Source organism: Neomonachus schauinslandi, chromosome 9, assembly GCF_002201575.2.
Source record: "Neomonachus schauinslandi chromosome 9, ASM220157v2, whole genome shotgun sequence".
Lineage (NCBI taxonomy): Eukaryota > Metazoa > Chordata > Mammalia > Carnivora > Phocidae > Neomonachus > Neomonachus schauinslandi.
Genome location: NC_058411.1, coordinates 58,804,411 through 58,828,842, shown reverse-complemented (window position 1 = coordinate 58,828,842; position 24,432 = coordinate 58,804,411). Strand labels below are relative to the sequence as shown.

At 33.3% G+C, this 24,432-nt stretch overlaps 1 protein-coding gene across 1 annotated transcript in view; it reads left to right on the top strand.

Annotated features, from left to right (window-relative positions):
* Window positions 1-10,111: 10,111 nt before the first annotated feature.
* Window positions 10,112-24,432, top strand: part of MIPOL1 (mirror-image polydactyly 1) — a 236,575-nt gene continuing 222,254 nt past the window's right edge. The window contains exons 1-4 of the mRNA XM_021701365.1: window positions 10,112-10,115; window positions 10,614-10,833; window positions 12,465-12,600; window positions 14,396-14,501. Coding sequence (XP_021557040.1) covers window positions 10,112-10,115; window positions 10,614-10,833; window positions 12,465-12,600; window positions 14,396-14,501 — 466 coding nt within the window. The remainder of the gene's footprint in view (window positions 10,116-10,613; window positions 10,834-12,464; window positions 12,601-14,395; window positions 14,502-24,432) is intronic.

The window sequence follows — 24,432 nt, the reverse complement described above, 5'->3', positions numbered from 1 at the left end:
TGCTTGTGTGTGTTTTTTTGGGGGGGCGGAGAAACAAATGAATAAAATACACATCATTTGCATAGAAAGTTATGTAATGATGCCATATAGAGTATAATGATTTCCTAAAACCTTGTATTTAAAGTAACCTGAATTACAATGAGAGATAAACAGAATATTTACCCATCCCTTATGAGCTGCTGCTGATATGTAAATTTATTCTTCTACTTTGCACAAATATACTTTTGAGCTACTGCTTAAACACTTTGAGGTCCTTAGTCAAACAGTTTTAATGATGCCTCCAATATTATGAAAGTGTGACATTTGATGAATGTCTCATATAGTTTTGATATCTGGGCACATGTCAACAAAAAAAATTGAACATTGGTTTGTCATGCAACACCTAGATAATTTATAATTTTACTGTTTATATCCATCTTGACATTTTTTATCTGCCAAAGGCAGGTTTCATTTGGAATCTTAATCTGAGATTTATTTGGTGGATCTGGAAATCATAGCTAGGGTTCCCACAGGAAATGGTCCATCTACGAACAGATTAAATGGCAGTCCTGCAGTTGTTAGGGGAGCTCTGCATTTAACACACATGCATACTCATTCAGTCAGCACTGTGGAGAAAAATTAAAGTAGTAACCCAGGTTTAGGAACAATGTAGCTAAAAAGTCCCATATTTGCTGAATGACAAAGGGTTATATAGCAGCATTTCATTTTATTATTCGTGCTTGAATTTCTTGTTTGCTCTGTTGAGTCTGCTGACGAATACTAATAAATGCCTGCAACAATCCAGACGAGAGATGCCTGGCAACAAAGCTATGCGGTGGACCTCCCTGATCTTCTCCAGTTCACAACCTGACCTTTTGAAAAATTGGCTGGGCTAAGCTGCAGAATTTGGGTGTAATGGTTATTGTTAACTCCAGCTTTAGGATTTATTAATTTGTGTGATCAAGACTTACCTATACTTCAAAGTTTCAAAAGACCAAACACAATCATCCATCCATTAGAACTAACATTGTGTTTCAGTGATTTCCACTTAGTGTCTGACTGGTGATTCTTCTATTTTGTTTTTCAAATCTAAAAATGCTCTTAAATAAAATGAAAGGAACAAATGAAGAAAATCTGTTTTTTTCTCTTTATATTTGTTATTAGAAAAGTTAGCGTCCATAAGTGATTTATGAAATTGTTGAATTCGTGGACGATCGGTATGTGTTCATACTTAACAAACAAAAAATAGATAATTATGAAACCTGTTTTACTTGCAGTTGTGGAAATTTAAGACTTAACCTGGTTCGTTCATATTTTTAATTACTTTATATAAATTATTTTTACAACACAAATTGAGAAAGGCTGAAAAGGTTAGAAATGTATAGTAGGTAGCCAAATAATTCGTATCATTGAGGCAAAAAGGAATAAAGACCGCTCATGTTAGTTAATAAAATTTTAGGACAGTTTTCACAATTATTTCAACCTAGATAATATTTGTAATGGTTTAAATAGGATGATACAAGTTTTACACAGCTTTATGTGATATGCTCATAAGTTAATTAGGTAGCCCTAGCTTTAGGAGATTACACTATTATACTGTGTTCATGGTCTTCATACAGTGAAGGATGTTAAAATTTAGACTCTGAAACATTATAATAGAACTTAGTTCTTACACAGAAATATGATCTCTTCCCCAGTAGAAGGAATATTGATGTGCTCCTGACTATTCAAACTTGATCAAACAAACACTTTAAAATCTGGTGTAGTACCACCACTTAAAATAGCTTTTTCATAATCAAACAAATAACAAAATTCCAGTAAAATAATTTTCATGTCTAGCCAGTGGATAATTTGAAATATGATATGCAATGTCATCAGCTGTCTTAATCACGGATGAAATAACCTCACCACTTCTTTTTGATATGTTATTCTAAATATGCAACCACGTATAGGAATGTAAAAGATGTAGTTTATTTTGAGTGTTGAACCTTCATGTGCAAATGAATAAACTATGTGATACTGGCAGGTTTCGTGATTTTCCAACTTTATAAACTTTTGTAAAATCTTACTTCAATATCTGATAGTTATATTCTGCCTCTGCCCCCAATATATTTTTGACTTCTCATTATATACATACACCTTTAATAGAACTACACAAGATGTTGTATCTGTGTGTGGCTGTGAGCACTTGAAATGTGGGCAAATATGTATGTAAACCAATGAAAATGAAAGTTATAGTTCTTCCCCTCTTCTTCTTATTGCTGTTCAAGCCAAAATATATTAAAAACTGAGAGAGTATACAGTATCCAAGTGAGACAAGCTTGCATTTTTAAGTTACCTAATTTCTTGTGACTCCCAAATTAGAATCTCTGTAGGATAAGTGCCTGTGCACTACTAACTATAGTCTTGATTATATCTAATATTGTGCCAATAGAGTGAATGCTTAAATTATGTTGTAGAAACAGGCTATTTAAATTTCTTATTTTCTTGCTATGGGATTGAATCTACAGAAATATACTATTAAATTTTCTTTCTGTGCAATGAATTTTCTTTCAGGATCTTTTCCTAGTGTCAGGATTCCTAAATTTCGAAGTTCTGATATATGCTTTATTAAACCATTACACGTTAACTACAAGTTTTAACCTCATTAAATATTTTCTCTTTATTGTATGTTTCTCACTGAATGAACTAGCATGATACTTATTTTTATATTCATGTCTTTGGATATTTTAATAAGAAATTTTAAGTTATATTTTATTGATTGTTTTTATATTTTAATTTAAAAATCTTTTGCTTAAAAAAAAAAAGAAACTTTTGCTTTTAGCCAAGCAGAATTTTGCAGATAATAGTAGCTAACATTTATTGAGTGTGTACTCTTTGCTAACACTTTTCCAAGAAATTATATAATTTAAATAATTTAATCCTCATAACAATCTTTTGAGATAGGTGCTGTTATTATGTACTTTTATTGGTTGGGAAATTAATGAGGTTAAGTAATTTGCTAAAGGTCATACAGCCATGTGGTGGAGCCAGAATTCAAACCCTGCCGTTTGTCTTTAGCCCATGCACTGTGGTTTTGCTTGGAAGATCTAGATACACCAGTGTTCTACTTGGAAGGTCTAAACTTTTCTCTTGTACACACTCATAGTAGGTGAGACCACTCTGATATGGCACAAGTTTCTGATGTCTTTTTCTTTTATGTTTAGCAGGGGGTGGGGAAGCCCATGTATGCATCTATGTGGAAAACTAACCCTTCCCCACATAAAAAAGGAAACAGCATTATTTAGTAAAGGAAATAAATAGTATTTGTACACACACACAGATAACCTACATTTAACTTACTTAAGGAATCAGTAGAAATTATTTGGGGCCACTAACTGATAACTGTTGTTCTGATTATATTGAAACTAATGTTTACTTAGAGAAATCCTTAATCATTGAAAAAAGACATCTTTTGTTTAAAATATGGGACTGCTGTAGTAATTACATCATCACATCAAGTTTACAGTCTTATTTAGTAGCAATAAATGTCATATCATTTTGATGTTGTTACATAATGTGGTAACAGACAATATACAAAAGAAAGAAGTGATAAACATGAGATTTTTGTTCTTTTTATATTTATAAAATCACATGCTATAATATAAGTAATCATCTTTCTCCTCCGAAAAAAGAGTTTAAAGAAGTGGTGACCAATTGTGTGAGTAAGCATCAGAGAGCACATTAACAAATTGCCTCCTTTATTGTTCATCTTAGATATAAATGCCCAGAAGTAGCACCTGCATCTGAAGGTGCAAGGGATCCATTTATTTGAATGTACTTGCCTACAGTATTTCTATTGCCCTTTTTCTTTTCTGCCCCTGAGCTCTCAGGTAGTTGGCATGTTGCTATTCTGAGTAACCCTGGGAGAATCCCTGGAGACAATTCTAGCTCTACCACTCTGAAGAAACAGCTCTGTAAACAGTATTGACCCCCCCCAGGGGACCATCAAATCCGTTTACACAGATACCAGTTGTCACAAACTATTTACAAAGCCAGACAGAACAGAATTTCCCAGCCTTTAAGAATCCCTATTTGATTCTAGCCACCTCCTCACTTATGTGTAGTAGATGGGAAATAACAGTTATTTTTGGCCATGAGTCATGATTTGTTGAATAGCATCAGTTTAACTGAGTGTATTATATATTAACTAATGTACAATTGTCTGGAGAATTGAACTCAAACGGGATCCTAGAGCTTTCCTTCCTAGGGTAGGAAATGGCATAATATTGTTAATTTTCTAGGCTAAGGAATTGAAAATTTAATAGCAATGCTAGTATTGAGATAGTTGACAATACTGATACCTCCAGGAGTAAAGAGAATTTGTTAGATCATGAAAATGGTCCATTGGAAACAGCACAAAAGTCACTAAAGTGACACAGGGTCTTCAAACATATGTTGGGGATGGCTGAGGCACATGTATTAAGATTCCCCCCAAATCTTTACAAAGTCCACCCATTTTGCCTAGATGAATAAACTATCTCTAGCAATAGCAATTTGAAGAATATCCAGTAGTAATCCTCTATAACTTCATTTTCAAATGGCCATAGGATAAGCTTGTACGGTAGCGATAGCACAAGATATTAATAGAAAAAATTGGGAAATAGATTTGGTTTGAAGTAGTCAAATTCTCATGTCTAGTAATACAGTGTGCTCACAGAAGAGCAAATAAAGAGCCTGGTGATGGGTATTAAAGAGGGCACGTACTGCATGGAGCACTGGGTGTTATACGCAAACAATGAATCATGGAACACTACATCAAAAACTAATGATGTAATGTATGGTGATTAACATAACAATAAAAAAGAAAGACTTCAGAGTCTTATGAAGTATGAAGAAATTGATAATTGACTCTAAGTCCATATGGAGAAATATGTTTAAATAGTATTCTGTTCATCATAATGATGGAACAGTTAACAAGGACATTGATTAAACACTGAGGCAGATTACTAAAGAAGGTTATGGAGTTTCCATTTTAAACCATGTGAAAGAGAGGAATTAATAGAATAATTTTAAGGTTTCATCTGCCTAGAGATAAGAGTTTGAATCAGACGTGAATATGTTTTTTCTTTTAAACAGTTACCTTTCTAATTGAGTAGTGTGCAAAACAGACCTATAACTTCTCTTTTTGTTGCATTGTATTGCCTTATAAACTTAAATTTCCTTATGCAATGCCTTTTCAGGTGATGGGGCAATCCAAACAACTCAACTGAAGCTTTTAGTAGCTTCACCCCATTATCACTTCATAATGGTCTTTTTTTTCCCTAAGATTTTATTTTATTTATTTATTTTTTTAAAGATTTTATTTATTTATTTGACAGAGACAGAGATAGCGAGAGCAGGAACACAAGCAGTGGGAGGGGGAGAGGGAGAAGCAGGCTTCCCCCCGAGGAGGGAGCCCGATGTGGGACTCGATCCCAGGACCCTGGGATCGTGACCTGAGCCGAAGGCAGACGCTTAACGACTGAGCCACCCAGGTGCCCTAAGATTTTATTTATTTATTTGACAGAGAGAGATACAGCAAGAGAGGGAACACAAGCAGGGGGAGTGGGAGAGGGAAGAGCAGGCTTCCCGCGGAGCAGGGAGCCCGATGTGGGGCTCGATCCCAACATCCTGGGATCATGACCTGAACCGCAGGCAGATGCTTAATGACTGAGGCACCGAGGTGTCCCCATAATGGTCTACCTTCTGGGCTGGGGAGTTTAGGGAAAATAACCGACGACTGAGTTAGAGTCACTAAGTGCTATCATCTTCTCTTGGTTGGAGACAGTACTAACTCAGAAACTGAAATTAAGGGGGCGCCTGGGTGGCTCAGTCGTGGCAGCAGTGGCTGCCTTCGGCTCAGGTCATGATCCCCGAGTCCTGGGATCGAGTCCCACATCGGGCTTCCTGCTCAGCGGGAAGCCTGCTTCTCCCTCTCCCACTCCCCCTGTTTGTGTTCCTGCCTCGCTGTCTCTGTCTCTGTCAAATAAATAAATAAAATCTTTAAAAAAAAAAAAAAACTGAAATTAAGTCAGGCTTTGAAAAGAGTAAAGAAAACTTGGCAAAATGCAATATGACAGAGCTGCATCATCTTAAAATTTGACTTGGAAAGTCAAAGTACATCATGCCTGTAAGTTACTCTCAAATGTTACGAAAAAAATTACATGTGTAGATAGGCAGGTAGGTAGGTAGATTTGGAGAGAATGAATAATAAAGCAAATGCGGTAAAATGTTAACATCTGGAGAATCTGGGTGCCTTCACCCAGTATATAGGAATTCTTTGTACTGTTTTTGCAACTTTTTTATAAAGCTGAAATTATTTCAAAGTAAAAGGATAAAAAGAAATGACTTACCTACAGTCAGTTCCTGTCAGCTCTTTTACCTGTCTCTGTCTTCAGCATGTTCATGCAGTCAGTGAAGTCTTGATTCTCATTTCTCCTTTCTTTTCTTACCATTTTTCTGAATGATTTCCGTGTCTTAATAGGTGACACTTTTAGTACCCTAATTCCTTGATTTCTTCCTTTCCAAGTACCTTCACCATCAATCTATTTCATTAACCCATTCCCAGATGAACCACATCTTGGACTTTGTCCTATATATTACTCATTTTAGAAATTTTTACTCCCTTTCTATAACGTCTTATCAATTCAAGAAAGACATACAAGAAATGTCTGTGTTTTTCCAAAAGTTATTCCTTCTCTGTACCAATGTGTGTTTTTTCCTGTTTTTTTATTCTTACAGTCTGTCACCTTTTTCTTTACATCATCTAACTCGAACCCTTTAGTAACTGATGGCTTTGCACATCCCTACTTGTCTTTTATTGGAACAAATGCTTGTGAAATCTCTCCAGAGTCTTCTAGTTGAGCATCAGTATGTCTAACATGTTTTTTATTTGGTCTCTGTAGTCCTAATATAGTCCTTTTACATTGTATTCAAATCATTAGACCAGTTTGCCTTCCTCACTGTCCTATAGAGTCCTTGAAGGGAGAGTCTGTTTCCCACTTGTCTTTGTTTTCCCTAGTACTTTCATACAGCATATCACATTGGAGGTTTTCCATGGATTATTGTATTAATGAATAAATAAATTAGAGGGCTCAAACTCTCTATACAGAAGTTGAATTCAGATATAGGATAATGCAACATGGCAGAGTAGAAAAGCATTGAGAGAGGATTTAAGCAACATTTACTACAATAGTTGGTCAAAAACATAGACGAAAGGAAAATATTATAAATCAGCCTTGTTACCCTAAAGTAAAATTAAATTCTCCATAGAAGAGTATGGATAGTCTGATTTGCAGAGGAGGCTCCAAATGTTTGGTAAGCAGTTATAGTTGGGAATCTAAAAGCTCTTAGTACAGAGCAAGATTAGAAACATCTAGAATTAATCAGAGCCAAGTCACGCAGTATGGGGTTTTTCAACAGTATTAAACATTTAGAATTCAAATCCAGAAGTACATTAGGACTGAGTTTATTTTAATAATACTATAAGGGATTATAATTACTATAATCCAGGAGGGATCCACAAAGAATCCTTTTATTGGAAAGGGCACACATCTGCTCTGAGTCTGGTGAAGATAGGGCAGTCCCGGGTGAAAAGGTGCTGATTTACCAAGAGTTCAGCAGATCATAAAATTTGGCATTCGGTAAGCTGAAGTAAGAAAGAGAGCTATAAATAAAGTAAGCAGATAGCAAGTATAGATACCAGGGATGGAGTAAAGCAAACACTAGGAGGTTAGAAATAAAAAACTGAGAGGAGAAAGATGCTGAACTAGACCCAGAAATACGGAGGTAAAAATATGGAACAAGTTGTACATAGTGGTAAGATAATGGTAATATACATAATGATGTACATAATGTACAAAACAGATCAGAGAGTCAAGACTTAAGATTCTGAAGCAGTTGGTATTGTGTTTTCATGGAGTACTGGGGACTTTTTATAGCTGCAAGTGCTCCATGGTTCATCTTTTTACCTTTTGGGGAATCTTTGCACCTCATAAACTGGAGAATAGTATAGGCCCTAATAGTAACTTCCTGATACTTTCCTGGGGACAAATTTTGTTATTTTGATATTGCTTTCAGTAACTACTTATAATTCTCTTTCATTTCAGTTATGGTTGATCCTTGAACAATCTGTTGGTTAGGGGCATCAACCCCATGCAGTCAAAAATTCACATATAGGGTGCCTGGGTGACTCAGTCAGTTAAGTGTCTGCCTTCGGCTCAGGTCATGATCTCAGGGTCCTGGGATCAAGTCCCTCATCGGACTCCCTGCTTCTCCCTCTCCCTCTGCCACTTGTGCTCATTCTCTCTCTCTCAAAAATAAATAAATAAAATCTTTTTTTTTTTTTAAAGATTTTATTTATTTATTTGACAGAGATACAGCGAGAGAGGGAACACAAGCAGGGGGAGTGGGAGAGGGAGAAGCAGGCTTCCCACCGAGCAGGGAGCCTGATGCGGGGCTCGATCCCAGGACTCTGGGATCATGACCTGAGCCGAAGGCAGATGCTTAACGACTGAGCCACCCAGGCGCCCCATAAATAAAATCTTAAAAAAAGAATTCACATGAAACGGTTGACTCCCCTAAAACGTAACTACTTAATAGCCTACTGTTGACCAGAAGTCTTACCAATAATATAGTCAATTAACAAATATTTTGCATGTTATATGTATTATATACTGCATTCTTACAGTAAAGTAAGCTAGAGAAAGAAAATGTTACTAAGAAAATCATAAGAGAAAATACATTTACAATACTCTACTATACTTATTGAAAAAAATTCGTGGATAAGTGGAACTGTGCTGTTCAGAGCCATGTGTTCAAGGGTCAACTGTACTTTTAAAGTTACATGGTAGTGTTAGAAAGCATAGTTTATTGACGATATAGTGGTATTCTTTAATGTCCATTTATAAAATTCCCTAATTTAGATTTTGGGGGTTCCATTCTACTAATACCAGCCTCTTCTAGAAAAGTAGCATGATGAACTTCTGAAGCAAATGATGTAAGCATTTTGAAATGTCAAAACCAACAAATAATCTTCAGATACCTAGAATTGTTAGTTTAGATCAAAACAATATAATGTTGAAATTTCATAGATAGCTTACAGTATATAATTATGATAGCACATTCTCCCTATTTGTTTCCTCAAAGTGAAGTTGAGGGGAATTTACTAAAAACAAGTAGTTTCTGATTTAGCTTCAGGCACCAACAAGATAATGTCCAGGACTTGGAGTTTATAACTGGTCACACCTAATTTCAGCATATCTACAAGCAAAGAATTTCTCCTTAAGGAATGAATACTTTGTGAAAGATAGCTTATTTATAAGTGCCCCTATTTTGTTTTTATTCTGAAACTACTGTCCTCTGCTTTTCTGCTTAAAAGGATTTTAAGTTTGACAGGTTGGAAAAGGCATCATCAACAAACAGATGAGATTCACCTGCTTTTTAAAGTTTAAGCATTATTGATGCTGGAAATAATAAAGTATTTGTTACAATCAGTATTTGTGCCTATTGGTCTGATTTACTGGTAAAAGAGTTTGTTTTGGGGCGCCTGGGTGGCTCAGCCGTTAAGCGTCTGCCTTCGGCTCAGGTCATGATCTCAGGGTCCTGGGATCGAGCCCCACATCGGGCTCCCTGCTCCGCGGGAAGCCTGCTTCTCCCTCTCCCACTCCCCCTGCTTGTGTTCCCTCTCTCTCTGTGTCTCTCTCTGTCAAATAAATAAAATATTTTAAAAAAAGAGTTTGTTTTATGTACTTGTGTGTGTGTGTCATTTTCTTCCAAAAATTTCACTATATCATCAGATATACTATTCCTTTGAAATAGCTATTATTTACTAGTTACAGCTTAAAGTAACAGCTTATGAGATAGCCAGGCTTTACAAAATAGATTTTCTAATACATAATATATATCTGATAAAAACGGAGGTTAAAAATAATGCTTATATTGTGTTAATTTTAAAATTATGATAATGGTGATAAAAATAATAGCTAACATTTACTGATGTGCCAAACACTAAGCCAAGTAGTTTGCATGTATTAACCCAGTTAAACCTCAAAATAACTCAAGTAAAAATGCTATTATGTTCTCCTTTTACAAACAAGAAACTTAGTCTTGAATGGGTAAGTAACTTGACCAAAGTTATGCACTTGGCAAAGCTGGCATTCTGACCCAGGCAGTCTGATACCAGAGTTGCATGCGCAGTATCACTTCCCTATAATCATTAACTTATTGCGTCCTATTTTTTGAAATCTGGAAAAGAAATCTAGAAAATAAGGCCCCTACATCAGTGTTTCTCAGCTTTGATTGTATGCTGGAGCTATTTGGATGCTCCAACAGAGTTTGATTTAATTAGTATAAGATGTGTTCTGGGCTAAGGATTTCCAGAAATGCCTCAGGTTATTTCAACCTGCAGTCAAGGTTGTAAACCATTGCCCTAAATACCTACCAGAAGTGAAAAACTATACTGTATATGCTTAGCCGATTACAATAGGAGTAAGACTAGTAAGTACATGTTTAAAGCTATGACAGCACCTATTTCCACAAAAATATTCATTTGAATGATTTAATATGTGGCTATGGTATTTCACGTATTTGTTTTTGCTTTGTTTTAAATACAGAGATAGCCCATAGTTATCTTGAACAAGAGACTACAGGGAGAAATAAAAGTACAGAGCCAGATGAACAGCCAACTGTGAATTCAAAGGAAGGCATGCAGCAGAAATCCAATGAATTAGTTAATGAAGCCACCCATGAGGACACAGAACTGCCAGGGCAGAGATCAAGGAATTTTCCTTATCCAGGTGATGAGACAGCTGACTGTACTACTAAAAAATCCAAGTGAGTGCTGCCAGCCCTAAATTTAGAAAACAAGATTGGGAGAACTCTCTCTTCTTCCCTTCCTCCTTCCTCCATTCATCCCTCCCATTCTTTTTGGCTTGGGCTAAATTGGACATATAATAAACGTACTGGAATTTGGGCAATCTACCAGAGTTTTCTACTGTTTTCTTTACATTGGCGTAATGTGTGTAGATTGCTAAGTGAAAAAGCACAAGGTGAGTTTAAATGAAGGCAAAGTTGAATATTATTTTCTGTGTCCTTTCATTTTGGATCTGGAAATAACTGTTACTGTGATATAAATGGGAAATTAATCATCAGAGCCCAAAACTGGCATCTCTAGGACAAAATAAGCCCAAAGATGTGTTTTGGGTTTTGTTAGCATGCTTTTTTGTTTAAATGAATTTGAATGCTTCTAGAAAAGGCCTTGTACTCTCTTCCATTTGTCTTCCTTATTATTTTCCATTCTGCAGCTTTTAACATTCACCTTACCTACTTATCCCAGGAAGAGATTTGATTTTGTGACACCTGTGACTTTTACCTCTATGGGATTAAAGTACTTTGATAATTAGTCATATATTTTGAAAATACTTCAGAATTACAAAAATTTCAATTACTATATATTCAGTCCAAACAGAATCTTATTTAATATAGTATATTTTAACAGTTTTGCCGAAGAACAGCTAAATAAGTAAAATAATTATTTAAAAATTATTCAGTAGATATATTAATGAACATTAAACATAATGTAGTAGATATATATTAATGTGTTCCTACTTTTGGGCAAACAGTTACATCATTACTAAAGTGCAGATTTTGGATATACTTTTGGGGAATAGGAGTAGGGATGAATGAAGAAGTGATAAACATTTTATAACCACATGGACAAATAAATAGTAGAGATTGGGCTAAAGCCACAGTATGAAATATCTAATATCATTGCAAAAGAAGAAATACATGGTAGGTAGAGCTGCACTGACTGTCCCAGACCTCACTGCTTAACTTCTTAGAAACTCTAAGATTTACCTATGTTTACAACTTTAATGTAATGCCTTCAAAAAATGGTCCATCTCTTTTCCCTTCCCTTCTTTATACTACTTGCTAACAAGTGGATACTGTTCTCAAATAACATACAAAATGTCAAAAAAAATTTATTTACCATTAAATGTCACAGGACTAGGTTTTCATTTTTAATTTGTTTTGAGTTTAATAATGAAAAAATGACATTCTGTCAACCAAATTGAAAAAAGTATGATTGTTGTTCCCATTTTCCAGAAAGTGAGATAAGTTTCTAGACTCCTGACCAAAAGTATAAATTGAATTATTCGCAACCCTTAAAACCTGAATTCTTTAAGTGTACTGAACCATGAATCTCTGTAGAAGTTACTAAATGCTTTCCACAGATTTAGCTCTCTTAGTTGTTAGATTAGTACCTCTGTGAAATTGATGTATTTATTCTTTTTGATCCATAGTATTTTCTTAACACTGTATAAAAAGAGAAATTTAAAATTAAGTAGCTTTACATGTTCTTTGTTAAAATTAAATTTGTCTCCCTCATTTGCACTGTAAAACTTACAGATCCTGTATAGTAGAAATCATATGTGTATATTGTTTAACAGGTTTTTTTATTGCAGCATTATGGAACATAGAGAGAATCATTTGCATTGTGAGTGTATGATCCCTTGTCAAGTTACTTCAGATTTAGATAAAGAGAAGAAAATAGCATTTCTTCTAAAAGAATTGGATATTCTCAGAGCAAGCAATAAAAAGGTACAATATAGAAAGTCTGATAATTGTACAGTGTGCCTTTAGCTGTTGACCTAAGTTTGCTTTGTTGCCCATCATAATTCAGTTTCATGCTGTACTTTCATCCTTTAGTGGTATAGCTTTATGTTGTTGCCATACCATACCATCAGAGTATGACTGAGGTGAGACATTGGCTATAAAAAGCAATTTCTTTAATTTCCTCCCTGGCTGGCCTGTGATATCACTTCCTTTTTCATAAATCTATGATGCCCAGAGTAGGTACCTAAAGAAAAGATTCAAGTTTTACTGTAGTAAAAGTTTACTTCAGTATTATGGAAAGTGAGAAATGCAATGTACTGATTTCGTGTTAAGTTTTTTTTTCTTTTTTTATTAGTATTGATGCCCTGTATTTCACCTCAATGATATATGTAATTAAACTTTAAAGTCATAAGGCTTGGCAATATTGTCACATTCCTTGTGTTGTTATATATTGCTGCATTTTGCCCAATCCAATTTGTCATGTCATGTTTTATCTTTCCTGACTCTTTCTAGTTACATTTCTTTGAGCTTTAAGTGTTATTGAATAATGTTCATATTCTATGCCTTCTGTTTTTTTAACCTCTGCATACCTCTACATACCTTTCTGATTTTAATATTCTAGTTTTTTGACCTAATCATACCAAAGCATGTTGTTAGGAATGTTGATCATGCCTGACGGAAAACAACACAAATGACAGAAGCCAAGGGAGAAATTAAAAAAACGAAAAACAAAAAACATTTGAGGGGTTCTGTATGAAAGTAGATATTTTCTGTATTCTCATTTAGCAATTATTTATTACATGCCAGTTACAAATGAGGTGCCAGTGCCAATTTAAATGGAATATGATGGGATAGCATTCTCAAAAGAGATTTGTTTCACATATTAAGATTATTATCTTAATTAATTTTGTTTCAAAATATTAGAATTACTAAGAGAAGCTGTAAAGCAGTGCTGTCCGTTATTTTATTAGGATAGTGCCTTCCAAGTCTTTTGCTTTAAGACAAAAGAACAGATCAGATTGGTTTTTGCAGTAGTTATTTTTAATAATTATGTTATTCCTTCTTTAATTTCATTTGCCTTTATACACACATACAAATTAAGTATATATCAAAATGTTTTTTGTTTTTTGTTTTTTAATTTTTTTATTCTTATGTTAATCCCCATACATTACATCATTAGTTTTAGATGAAGTGTTCCATGATTCATTGTTTATGCATAACACCCAGGGCTCCATGCAGAATGTGCCCTCCTCAATACCCACCACCAGGCTAACCCATCCTCCCACCCCCCTCCCCTCTAGAACCCTCAGTTTGTTTTTCAGAGTCCATCGTCTCTCATGGTTCGTCTACCCCTCCGATTTCCCCCGCTTCATTCTTCCCCTCCCGCTACATTCTTCTTCTTCTTCTTTTTTTTTTTCTTAACATATATTGCATTATTTGTTTCAGAGGTACAGATCTGTGATTCAACAGTCTCACACAATTCGCAGCGCTCACCATAGCACATACCCTCCCCAGTGTCTATCACCCAGTCACCCCATCCCTCCCACCCCACCCCCCACTCCAGAATGTTTTTATAATTTCTGTATCATTATAGGTAATTATTACTTTATGAAATATCTTAAAATTTTAAATATTGTGGGGTACCCCCTGGTGTTACGTATTTAGGCAGTTAAATGTAATATAGAAGGGCTTAGAAAAAATAATTTCTACTTTGGGATTAAGTATATTTCTGCAAGAAATATTTCAAATAAGAATCTGTGTTTTTTTCAATGTGTTTTAGCTTCAAGAAAAATTGTATAAAGAAGATAAGGAACAGAGAAAACTAAAGCTTAAGCTGGAACTCCAGGAGAAAGCAACAGAAGCTCACATTGCTGAAAAGACAGCAGGTATAGTAGATGAGTATTAACATATGGTCTTAAGAATCATACACAAGGTTGTTATATGATGTGGCTTGGTGAATACTAGCATACTAGCTTATTTGCCAAAGGAGGGGAGGCTCTCTCTTTTTTTTTTGGCTGCATAGAAAATAGGTGGCTTTAACATCCTGGTACTGGTATTAGTGAGAGCTTTACCTGTATTCATACTGATTTGGGCATTAAATGCATTGTTAACACCATGTCAATCCAATCACAAAAAGGTTGTTTGTTTTCTTGGAAGGGCCTGAACAAACAAGGGGAAATAATGATTACCAGTGCCTCTACCTTTCAACCAGCAGTTCAAATACCACTTATTGTTTTAGCTCGTTGAGAGGAAATACTTCTCTTCTGTGTGAAGATAGTCATATATTCATTGCCAATGGAAACCTACATTTGATTAAAAAATCTGTTTTGGGCAATTAATAAATTTTCATCTGATGATGTGGATGATGATGGAGATAATATTTTCACTGGGAAGATTAAAATGAAAGGTTGCCAGAGTTTAAGATTATAAATGACTGCCTTAAATATGTTTTGGAGTCTATCTTTACTCACAGGTCTTTGCGTGGAGAAATTTTTTTAATGTATCTGTGATATGTTACAGATAAGATCAGATGATTCTCAATAGTCTGTGACTCTCTTCCTCACACTGTTTTATGTTAAGGATAGAAATCTCGTAGTATAATAGAAATTAACATGCAGAGGCATTTTAAAGGTTACTTATTCTAACGTTTTTGTATCAATTGGAATGATTTTAAGAAAAAATTGTATTTTGTGATTAGTTTGAAGTTATAATCATATTTTATGAGCTACATTAGGCTGGTTGCATATGTGGAAGAATTCTGGTATTTTAGGTCGGACACATTCACTGGTATAGCCTGTCTATGCGAAATAGAACTAAACATCACTATGAAAATAAAACCAAAATTACCATAAATAAATACTCCAGCTAAAATAACAAATTGTTGCTTTTCTGTTAATGTTAAACTACCATGAATTTTTTGTTTCTTATTTAGTGGAGAAATATGACGCTAATATATTTTAAGGAAAATTAACAGTATATTTAAAATGAATAATTCAGATATAAATTTGGAACAATTTGGAAGTGTCTTGGTTTTTTATAATCAAATATGTATATACTAATTGCTAGGAAGGTATTAAAAGAAGTACATTTGTTTGAAGGAGTTTGCATCATAATATGACTTCATGTGCCTTACAGGAGTAATTTGGCAAAATTTAGGCCATTTAGGACATTGCACTGATGAAAAGCATGAATTGATATGTCTGCATAGATGATTTATGTCTTGGAGGGGAAAAGTCATTAAGCAGTATTATCTACTCTTAAAACTTTTGTATGATATAGCTAATCATCTACTTCAAATATTTACTTATTTGTATATATTTAAGACTTCCCTTTGAATAAATAGTATGAATCATGCATGCATAAATTGGAAAGAATTTGATTGCCTTACGATTATTGTTAATCAAATATTTCTTATTAATGATACAATATTATTTTAGTAAATGTTTGAAAAATGTTTAGTATTTTTTGGTAGCCTCCTAAATTGATAAAAATAGCAGTGCTATATAGTTTCTCTGGAACAAAGCAATCGAGTTAAAAGAGATACATCCAACCATTTAGTTACAAAAATGACAAAAATGAAAATCCTCTAAAGTTATTTAAAGTATAAATTTTCAATGTGTATCTTTTTAATGTGTCAGTCCTACTAAAAAAGATTAAAGATATTTTACTTGTGACATTAGAATCATCATCGTAATATGTCAAAATTTTTTTAAAAAACTGAATTGCTTAAGAAATCCATTGGTTTGCAACTTAAATAGCTTATTTTCTACCCAACTGGTAGTAAGTGTAGTCAAAAAGCAAAACATAGTAACAAAAACAACTATGTCAGTACCTTAATAGAAAGAGGAACATTATAGGAATATGATTACATGTGAAAAATATTTTCTTTAGTATCATATGGAAGGATAATAATCCATAAAATGAGAACAAAAAAAATCCACATAAATATTGATGTTTGTTTCTTTCATTGCTTATTTTCATATTCAAAATAAAAAGTGTACTTGGTTAAGTATATTATAAATATGTACACACATTTATGTATTATGATGTACTTAAGCGGAAAATAAATGTTTAAAAATATCAAGATATCCCAGCATTAGAAGAAATACATGCAAAAAATCTCTAACCATTGGAAATTGCAAATAAGATACAAAAATGTATGTTTATAGATTTTTCAAATAAAATGTTAATTAAAATATGAGGTTCTCAAAGGAAATAGGAGCCATTTCCTTGCAATATATGATACAAAGATTTATATGTAAGAATATTCATATCAGGGGCACCTGGGTGGCTCAGTTGGTTAAGCGACTGCCTCCGGCTCAGGTCATGATCCTGGAGTCACGGGATCGAGTCCCGCATCGGGCTCCCTGCTCGACAGGGATCCTGCTTCTCCCTCTGACCCTCCACCCTCTCATGTGCTCTCTCTCTCTCATTCTCTCTGTCTCAAATAAATAAATAAAATCTTTAAAAAAAAAAAATTCATATCAGTATTTGTTAGGATAGCCAGAAAATTAAAATCAATTAAACACTAACAGAATGGTTAAATAAATTAAGATACGTTTATGCTGTCCGACATCATGCAATAACTAAAAACCATTTCCGAATAATATTTGGTGATATGAGAAGATCTTCACAACAACATTAAGTGAAAAGTAGGGGAAAACTGTATTTAAGTATAATATGTTAAATATATTTATACATGTACATTATATGAAACAAAAGGCAAATTTGGGTAGTTATTAATAGATGTATTAATGTTTCAATTAAGTTTTCTGCCCTTTCAAGTTTTCTGCAATGAGTATGGATTAGATTTAGTATTAGTACTACTGTGATTAGAGATTAGTATTGCTAATCACTAAAGATGTGATTTTTTTAAAAAGTTGCTTGCTTTCTAATCTTAGGATGACTCCTGTGATAGGTTTGGTATATAAAGACCACATAAACCAAAGTTTTATGAAATTTATATGATGGCTATGATCTAATCTTGTCATTTTACCTACGCCATTTTTGTTGTCTTTCAGATTTTTCTCATTTGTTTTTGTCTTTATGTGTATTATGTAACTTATGTATATATTTCTTCCCACCTGATTGAATATAAGAATAAGAATCTGGTGTAGTCGGGAGACCTGGGTGGCTTAGTCAGTTAAGCGTCTGCCTTTGGCTCAGGTCATGATCCCAGGGTCCTGGGATTGAGTCCTGCATCAGGCTCCCTGCTCGGTGGGGAGCCTGCTTCTCCCTCTGCCTGCCGCTCCCCCTGCTTGTGCTCTCTCTCTCTCTTTGACAAATAAATGAAATCTTAAAAAAAACAAAAATAATCTGGTATAGTCAAAACCACATAAGTTCTCTGTGAGGCACATTGAAATAATGGGAAAACCAGAAGCCTTGGAATCAGATTGACCGAGGTTCAAATCACAGCTTTGATACTTAATACCAGCTGTGTGCCTTTGGGCAAGTTACTTATTAGCTTCTTCAGGTTTACTTTCTCCCATGTAAGATGTGAATATTAACTAATTTACCAGATAATTTTAAGGATTATAGATAATATATAAAAGCACCTAATATATAACTGGTACTCAGTAAGTTGTAGCTAATAGTAATATTGATTATTTCTATCTTTATAAAATTCTTAAATTTTTGATAATATCTGAAGTCATGGAAAGATTTTTGTTCTGTCTGGCTTTTAATTAAAAATGCATTTTACTTAAATGCTAATCCAAAATAAAAGAAATGGGATACAAAAGCTTTGGGCTTTAATCTAATGTATACTGATAATAAACCTTCATGTAAACTGTTAAAATAGTGTTATCCTCTTTCCTTTACTTCCTTGTTGGCTTCTACATAATGTGAATACTGTCACTCCGATGTGATCTCATGAGAGTTTGAAACTCAGTTTTTTCCTCTATTGTGATAAAATCTCAAATGGTTGACCCTTTTACCCTCCCCTTTTTTGACATCACCATCATTACTATTTTTATTAGGCACTTTATAGGAACTAAGCTAATTTCTTTAAAAATCAAACAAGAAATATTTATTGAAGGGTCATTATGTACCAGGCATTGTGTTGGGCACTGGGTATACGCCAGCAAATAAGATAGATTTGGGATTTCAGACATTTCTTTTTGACTGCAATCACTTTTCACTCATAATACACTGTTGAAATAGGTAGTGATTAAATGTTCAGACTTTGGATTCAGACCTTTGTTCTAATCTTTTTACCACTTATCATGTGTAAGTGACAGCCTGACTAAGCTTTGGTTAAAACTTATTTTATAGGTTGCTGGGACATTTAAGTGAGATGATGTTTATGAAATGCTTAACCCATAGAAGGCACTCAAGATGATGGTGTCATCATCTTGCTTTCTCAAGACTCCTTGAGATATACTCAAAGTGTACCTAATACTAAGTAACTATCCCATAACTATTTATATATGGTTTTGTTTCTCAAAGGATTGATACGTATTTCTTTTTTAAAAATAATTTATCAAGTATTTTTATTTCGTTTATCTCCACAGTTTTCAATTTCCCTTGATTTTAAGATTTAACCTTACTTAAAGTAAAACAGTTTGAAAATATGAAAATTTTTTTTTTTTAATCTTTACAAAAAAGAAAATAAAGGGAAAATATATAGTAAGTAGGTCTTACTTACTTAGCAAAAGCTGAAATGACCAGGTCATTCCCTATGTGTTAACACTGGAAAATCTCATTGGAGCTACTTAGGACTTTTTACTGTGTTTTAACTCACTAAATTGTACATGTAGATAAGATTATTTGAAAATCATTGACATATATGATCTTTAAATACTAGGGGATATTTTAGAGAAGCACAGCAGAAACGTTGACTCTCTACTTTTTACTACTTCTTTTCATCTAAATAAAATGTTTAAACCACAAACACTTCAAAATTTGTTTTGAGTTTGACAGTGACAGTATTGTATGGCCTGTTGCAACCATTAATTTACTCTTAGGTCAGTAATGTAGTTATAAGTTTAAAAACAACTTGTTCAATTAAACCTTTTCAGTTTTCCTAAATAAGCTCAGTGGGCATTATGTTTAAATTTTATACATAAGAATATTTAGTTTTTTATGTTATTTTGTTATATTTAAAATATATTTCTTTAAAAGCCTTATTTTTTCTATTTCTTAAATGTTCACTTTAGAATCTCTGCTTTATATGTTAGTTATTTTTCTTTCTTGCATGTCATCCATTAAAGATTAGCTGTGGAAGGTTGGAGCATGGAGAGATTATGAATGACAGAACAACTCCTGTAGAATAATAATCAGTTTTTGGTATTTAATGCTGTTTGACTTTTGCAGACACATTTCTTATTAACCTTTGGTACAAAGAGAAATCCAGGTTCCTGATATCTCATGGAGAAGATGAATTTGAGATCCTCTTCCAATTAAACTGAAATAAGGCCAATATTGGGTTTTAGCCAAAAGAACTCCTTAGTTCCTAAGTCTTGTGTTTATAAATCTCTCTCTCTCTCTCTCTCTCCATCCATCTATCTATCTTAGTTACATTTTACATATAATTCAGTGGCTACATAATTTGCTTATCTTGCTGTACTGATTCTGCAAGCATTTAATCTGCTTTTTACAGCTTAGCTCTTTAAACATAGATTCTTTTCTCTGCGCCCAAATTTAGACTGATATTTTATAAATTAAAAAAAATATTGTCAAGCTCTTCTTATTACAGAGAATGTTCATTTGTTTTTGGTAGGAAGGAGAGGAGTTTAATTGTAATTGCCCAAAGCATCAGAACATAGAATCCGTGAAACTTGCAACTTAAGTTTTTCTAGGTTAACATATAAATGTTAAAAGTATAGATATATAACCATTATAGCAAATACATTAAGACAGTACAACCAATTAACATTGAAAAATAAAAGTTGTGTCATAGAAAACATTTACATTGTTCTCTTTTCAAAAAAAGTATTTATTACTGTATACCATATCTCAGATGATATTGACCATCTAATGATTAAGAACAAGAGTGAGGGATGCCTGGGTGGCTCAGTCGTTAAGCGTCTGCCTTCGGCTCAGGTCATGATCCCCAGTCCTGGGATCGAGCCCCAAGAAGCCTGCTTCTCCCTCTCCCACTCCCCCTGCTTGTGTTCCCTCTCTCGCTGTGTCTCTCTCTGTCAAATAAATAAAAAATCTTAAAAAAAAAAAAAAGAACAAGAGTGAGTTTTATATATCAGAGGAAGATAATGTAATACTTACTTTTAAAAAATAATATGTTAGAATACTATTTTTCTGTGTATATAATGGGCATTACTAAAATATGATAGCCTGTAATCTAACACTGAAATGTATTCACAGTATTATAATGGAGAAATACATATAGATAGATAGATAGATAGATAGATAGATAGATAGATAGATAGATTTTTTCTTTTTTTTTTTTTAAGATTTTATTTATTCATTTGAGAGAGAGAGACAGAGACAGAGAGAGCACAAGCAGGGGGAGAGGCAGAGGGAAATGGAGAAGGAGACTCCCCGCTAAGCTGGGAGCCCAACATGGGGCTTGATCCCAGGACCTGAGCTGAAGGCAGATGCTTACCCATCTGAGCCACCCAGGTATCCCTATATGGATTTTTTCATATCCACATCATCTTTTAATTTGGAAGGAAAAAGGATTTCAAGAATATAACCAGTTGTTTCAGATAAAAACAAAAAGCCCAATTCTGTGAAATATAGCAGTTAGAAATACTGATGGGGTGGCATATTGATTATATTATCATCTTTGGCTGCAGAATCCTGTGGGTGTAAATCAGGATTAATTATGATGAGCGCCACGTGAAATAATGCTTGAGGGTAGAGTATGGCCAATTTTGTAAGCTCTTTCCCTAGGAAAGTTTGTAATTTTTTTGGAAAAAACAAACATTGAGTAAACAAAGAAAGCATTATGCATAAAAATAACCAACAATTGAAATATTTAATTAGGTCTGGTATACTATGAAATTTACCCTGGTGTCAAGCAGTTGAGAGCATATCATCTAATTAGAATAACAGAAAAACTTTCAGAAAATGATTCTTAAGACTTTTTCCATATGTTTAGTTAATTCTGAAGAAGAAATGATCTTGGAAAAATTTTAGATAGCAGTTATATTTTATAGAATTTTCATATTGATATTTAATTAAAATTTAAAGTAGATATTTTATGCAGAAAGTAAGTTGAGTACCTCTAAAAATTGTATTTCAAGAGTGCATAAAATAATTGATACTGGTTTTAATACTTCTGGGATAAGCTTATCTCTCACAATAACATTTTTAGCTCTAATATCATATATTAAATGTTTGAATGTAAATAGGATATTCTTAGAAAATATTCTTACATACTCTGAGTTTTCTGTACTAAGTACATGTATATAATAATTCAGGGTTTTGCAAAAAAAAAGTTCTTATTTTATAGTTTTGCTACTAAAACTTACTATTTGTATATTTTTCTAATTAATTTTTTACAGTTTCCATACTGTTGATAAGTATATATGTACCAGCAGCTTTACAGAGGAAAATTTGAAAGTGTGTATTAAGAGCTTAAGAAGCTGATACTTAATGCAGTAACCATACTTCTAGGAATTTGCCTCAGTAATTAGCTATGTATATACATAGAGATTTGCATACAAAGATGTTCATTACAGTATTATTTATATAGTGAATAAATGAGAACAGTGTAAAATCTAATACTAGGAGTATCTTAGTTCCTTCAAATATGGCATGTCCAAATGATAAAATCCCATGTAGTATTTCATATTTTTGAAGAATACTGAAGAATATAGGAATATATTGTGTTTAAGTATACACAGAAAGTTACAAGATTATGTAAAATATTTCTGTCTCTATATTTTTACAATGAGCCTGTATTATTTTAATCAGAAAAGGTTATTTACAAAATAATCACATAAAATGTTGAACATTCAAATACAGCTTTAGAAAAAATAGTCTGGTCTGTAAAAGAAAAAATAGAGGCATCAAACTACTTGGAGTAGGTTGGTTAATTTTCTATTGGTGTAGGACATTTACCATCTATGTTTAAATTTCCAATAACTGATTTATTCAAAGAGAGAAATTATAATTTCTAAGGAAATTAAAAGAGGTAGTGTAATGTTTATGGTTCTGGAATATATGGTGGTTTCATAAAACACTAGCATATTTGCAAGGAATCCATTTAACAGGTAAAGCAGTAGATACCCAGAAAATCTGAAATTCTTTCAAATATAATAAAAGACCTGTCTTTCATAAAACTGTTATCTATATTTGTTACTTAGAATTTTGGAACATGAATTGTAATCAGTGATTATTTTATATGTTTCAAATCTTGATGATATCTTTTTCCTTTGCTTTAGTTCAGCCTTTTCTATTTCTATAACTACCTTGAGGGTGTTAACAAATGGATTCTTTTTCTTGGTAAATGTCTATCCTCCAAATTATGTTATTTAGAGAATCATGATCCAGTGTTTAAACTAGAATGTTTCCCAATACACTGCCTCACTTCTATTGTATTTTAAAAGTAGTATGAGAAGTGTAGAATATGGGATTGTAAATAGACTTGGGTTCTACTAAGAAAATATGTACTCTGTCTTGACTCAATAAACTCATACTTAGTATGGTTCAGCTTCTTCATATTTACTTTTGCCCATATTAGAAAACAATTAGCTTACTAAACAAATTTGAGTATTTGGTGTTGCGGGGGGGGGGTGATCCTCTCAGAATCTTCCTCGAATTTGCCTAGGAATTATAGGATATTTGATAACCATGTTTAAAAATGGAGATATCCAAATATTATTGTAAACACCCAATGATTTGTTTTACCTACAATATAAGTATTTTACTTGGTTGGCTTACATAGTAGCTAATAATATTTGTTAATGTAATTTAACTGCTGTGAACCTTTACTGAACAAATATTGAAATTTATTCAAGTCAAAGAAAGAGAATCTCTAATGACTTTTGTTAAAGCTTCTATTTAATAGTTAAGGAGAAAAGTTTGTATGACATACGAGATGCAATTAACAGTAGATTTTACATTTAATAAAAAGAAAGAAGCATGCGTATTTGCTTTATTCATTCCATCATAATTTGCATTAGAGCTGTGGGTGTTTAATGAGCAAATTCCAACTAAAATGCTATATTGATTTTCTACTGAACTTTGTAATAGTCATCTACCTTGGAAAAGCTCAGTGTTTACAATTAAGTTTTCTTTACTAAAAATGTTTGAGGGTTGCATATTGATCCTTTGAAAGTACTGAATTCTAGAAAGAATCAGGTTTTTCATAATCAAATTTCACATGTAACTTAATAGATGTTTAAAAGTTAATTTTGGAAATACTTCTTAGCATTTATAAAATGTGTAATCAGATTTTATGTGTGTGTGTTTTATGTTACTTTAAAACCTAACCTTAGAATACTCAGAAGGCAATCTCCTTTAAATATACACATTATTTACCTCTTTAGAGTTGATAGCATTATAGAGGGGAAAGAAATGTTTTCTCTTGATTAACACAGGACTAAATAAGCCCTTGGTGTAAAGTGTTTAAGTATAGAGATATCCATACTTAACTCTTAAAGCCCTTAACATTGCTAGTCTTACCTCTTTCATTAAAGTGTTATTGTATATAAAGTAGAACACAGCTTACATTAAAAGTCACTTTATAAACATCTCATCACACTTTACGGAAGTGATAGGAAGCCTGTTGGCATTTAAAGTTTAGTAATTAGTATTTTAATCTTTTGATATGTCAGAATATTTCAGGACATGACACACATGTTTATCTGTACTTGGATCACTGTGCAGCATCATTTTGTCCATCCTATC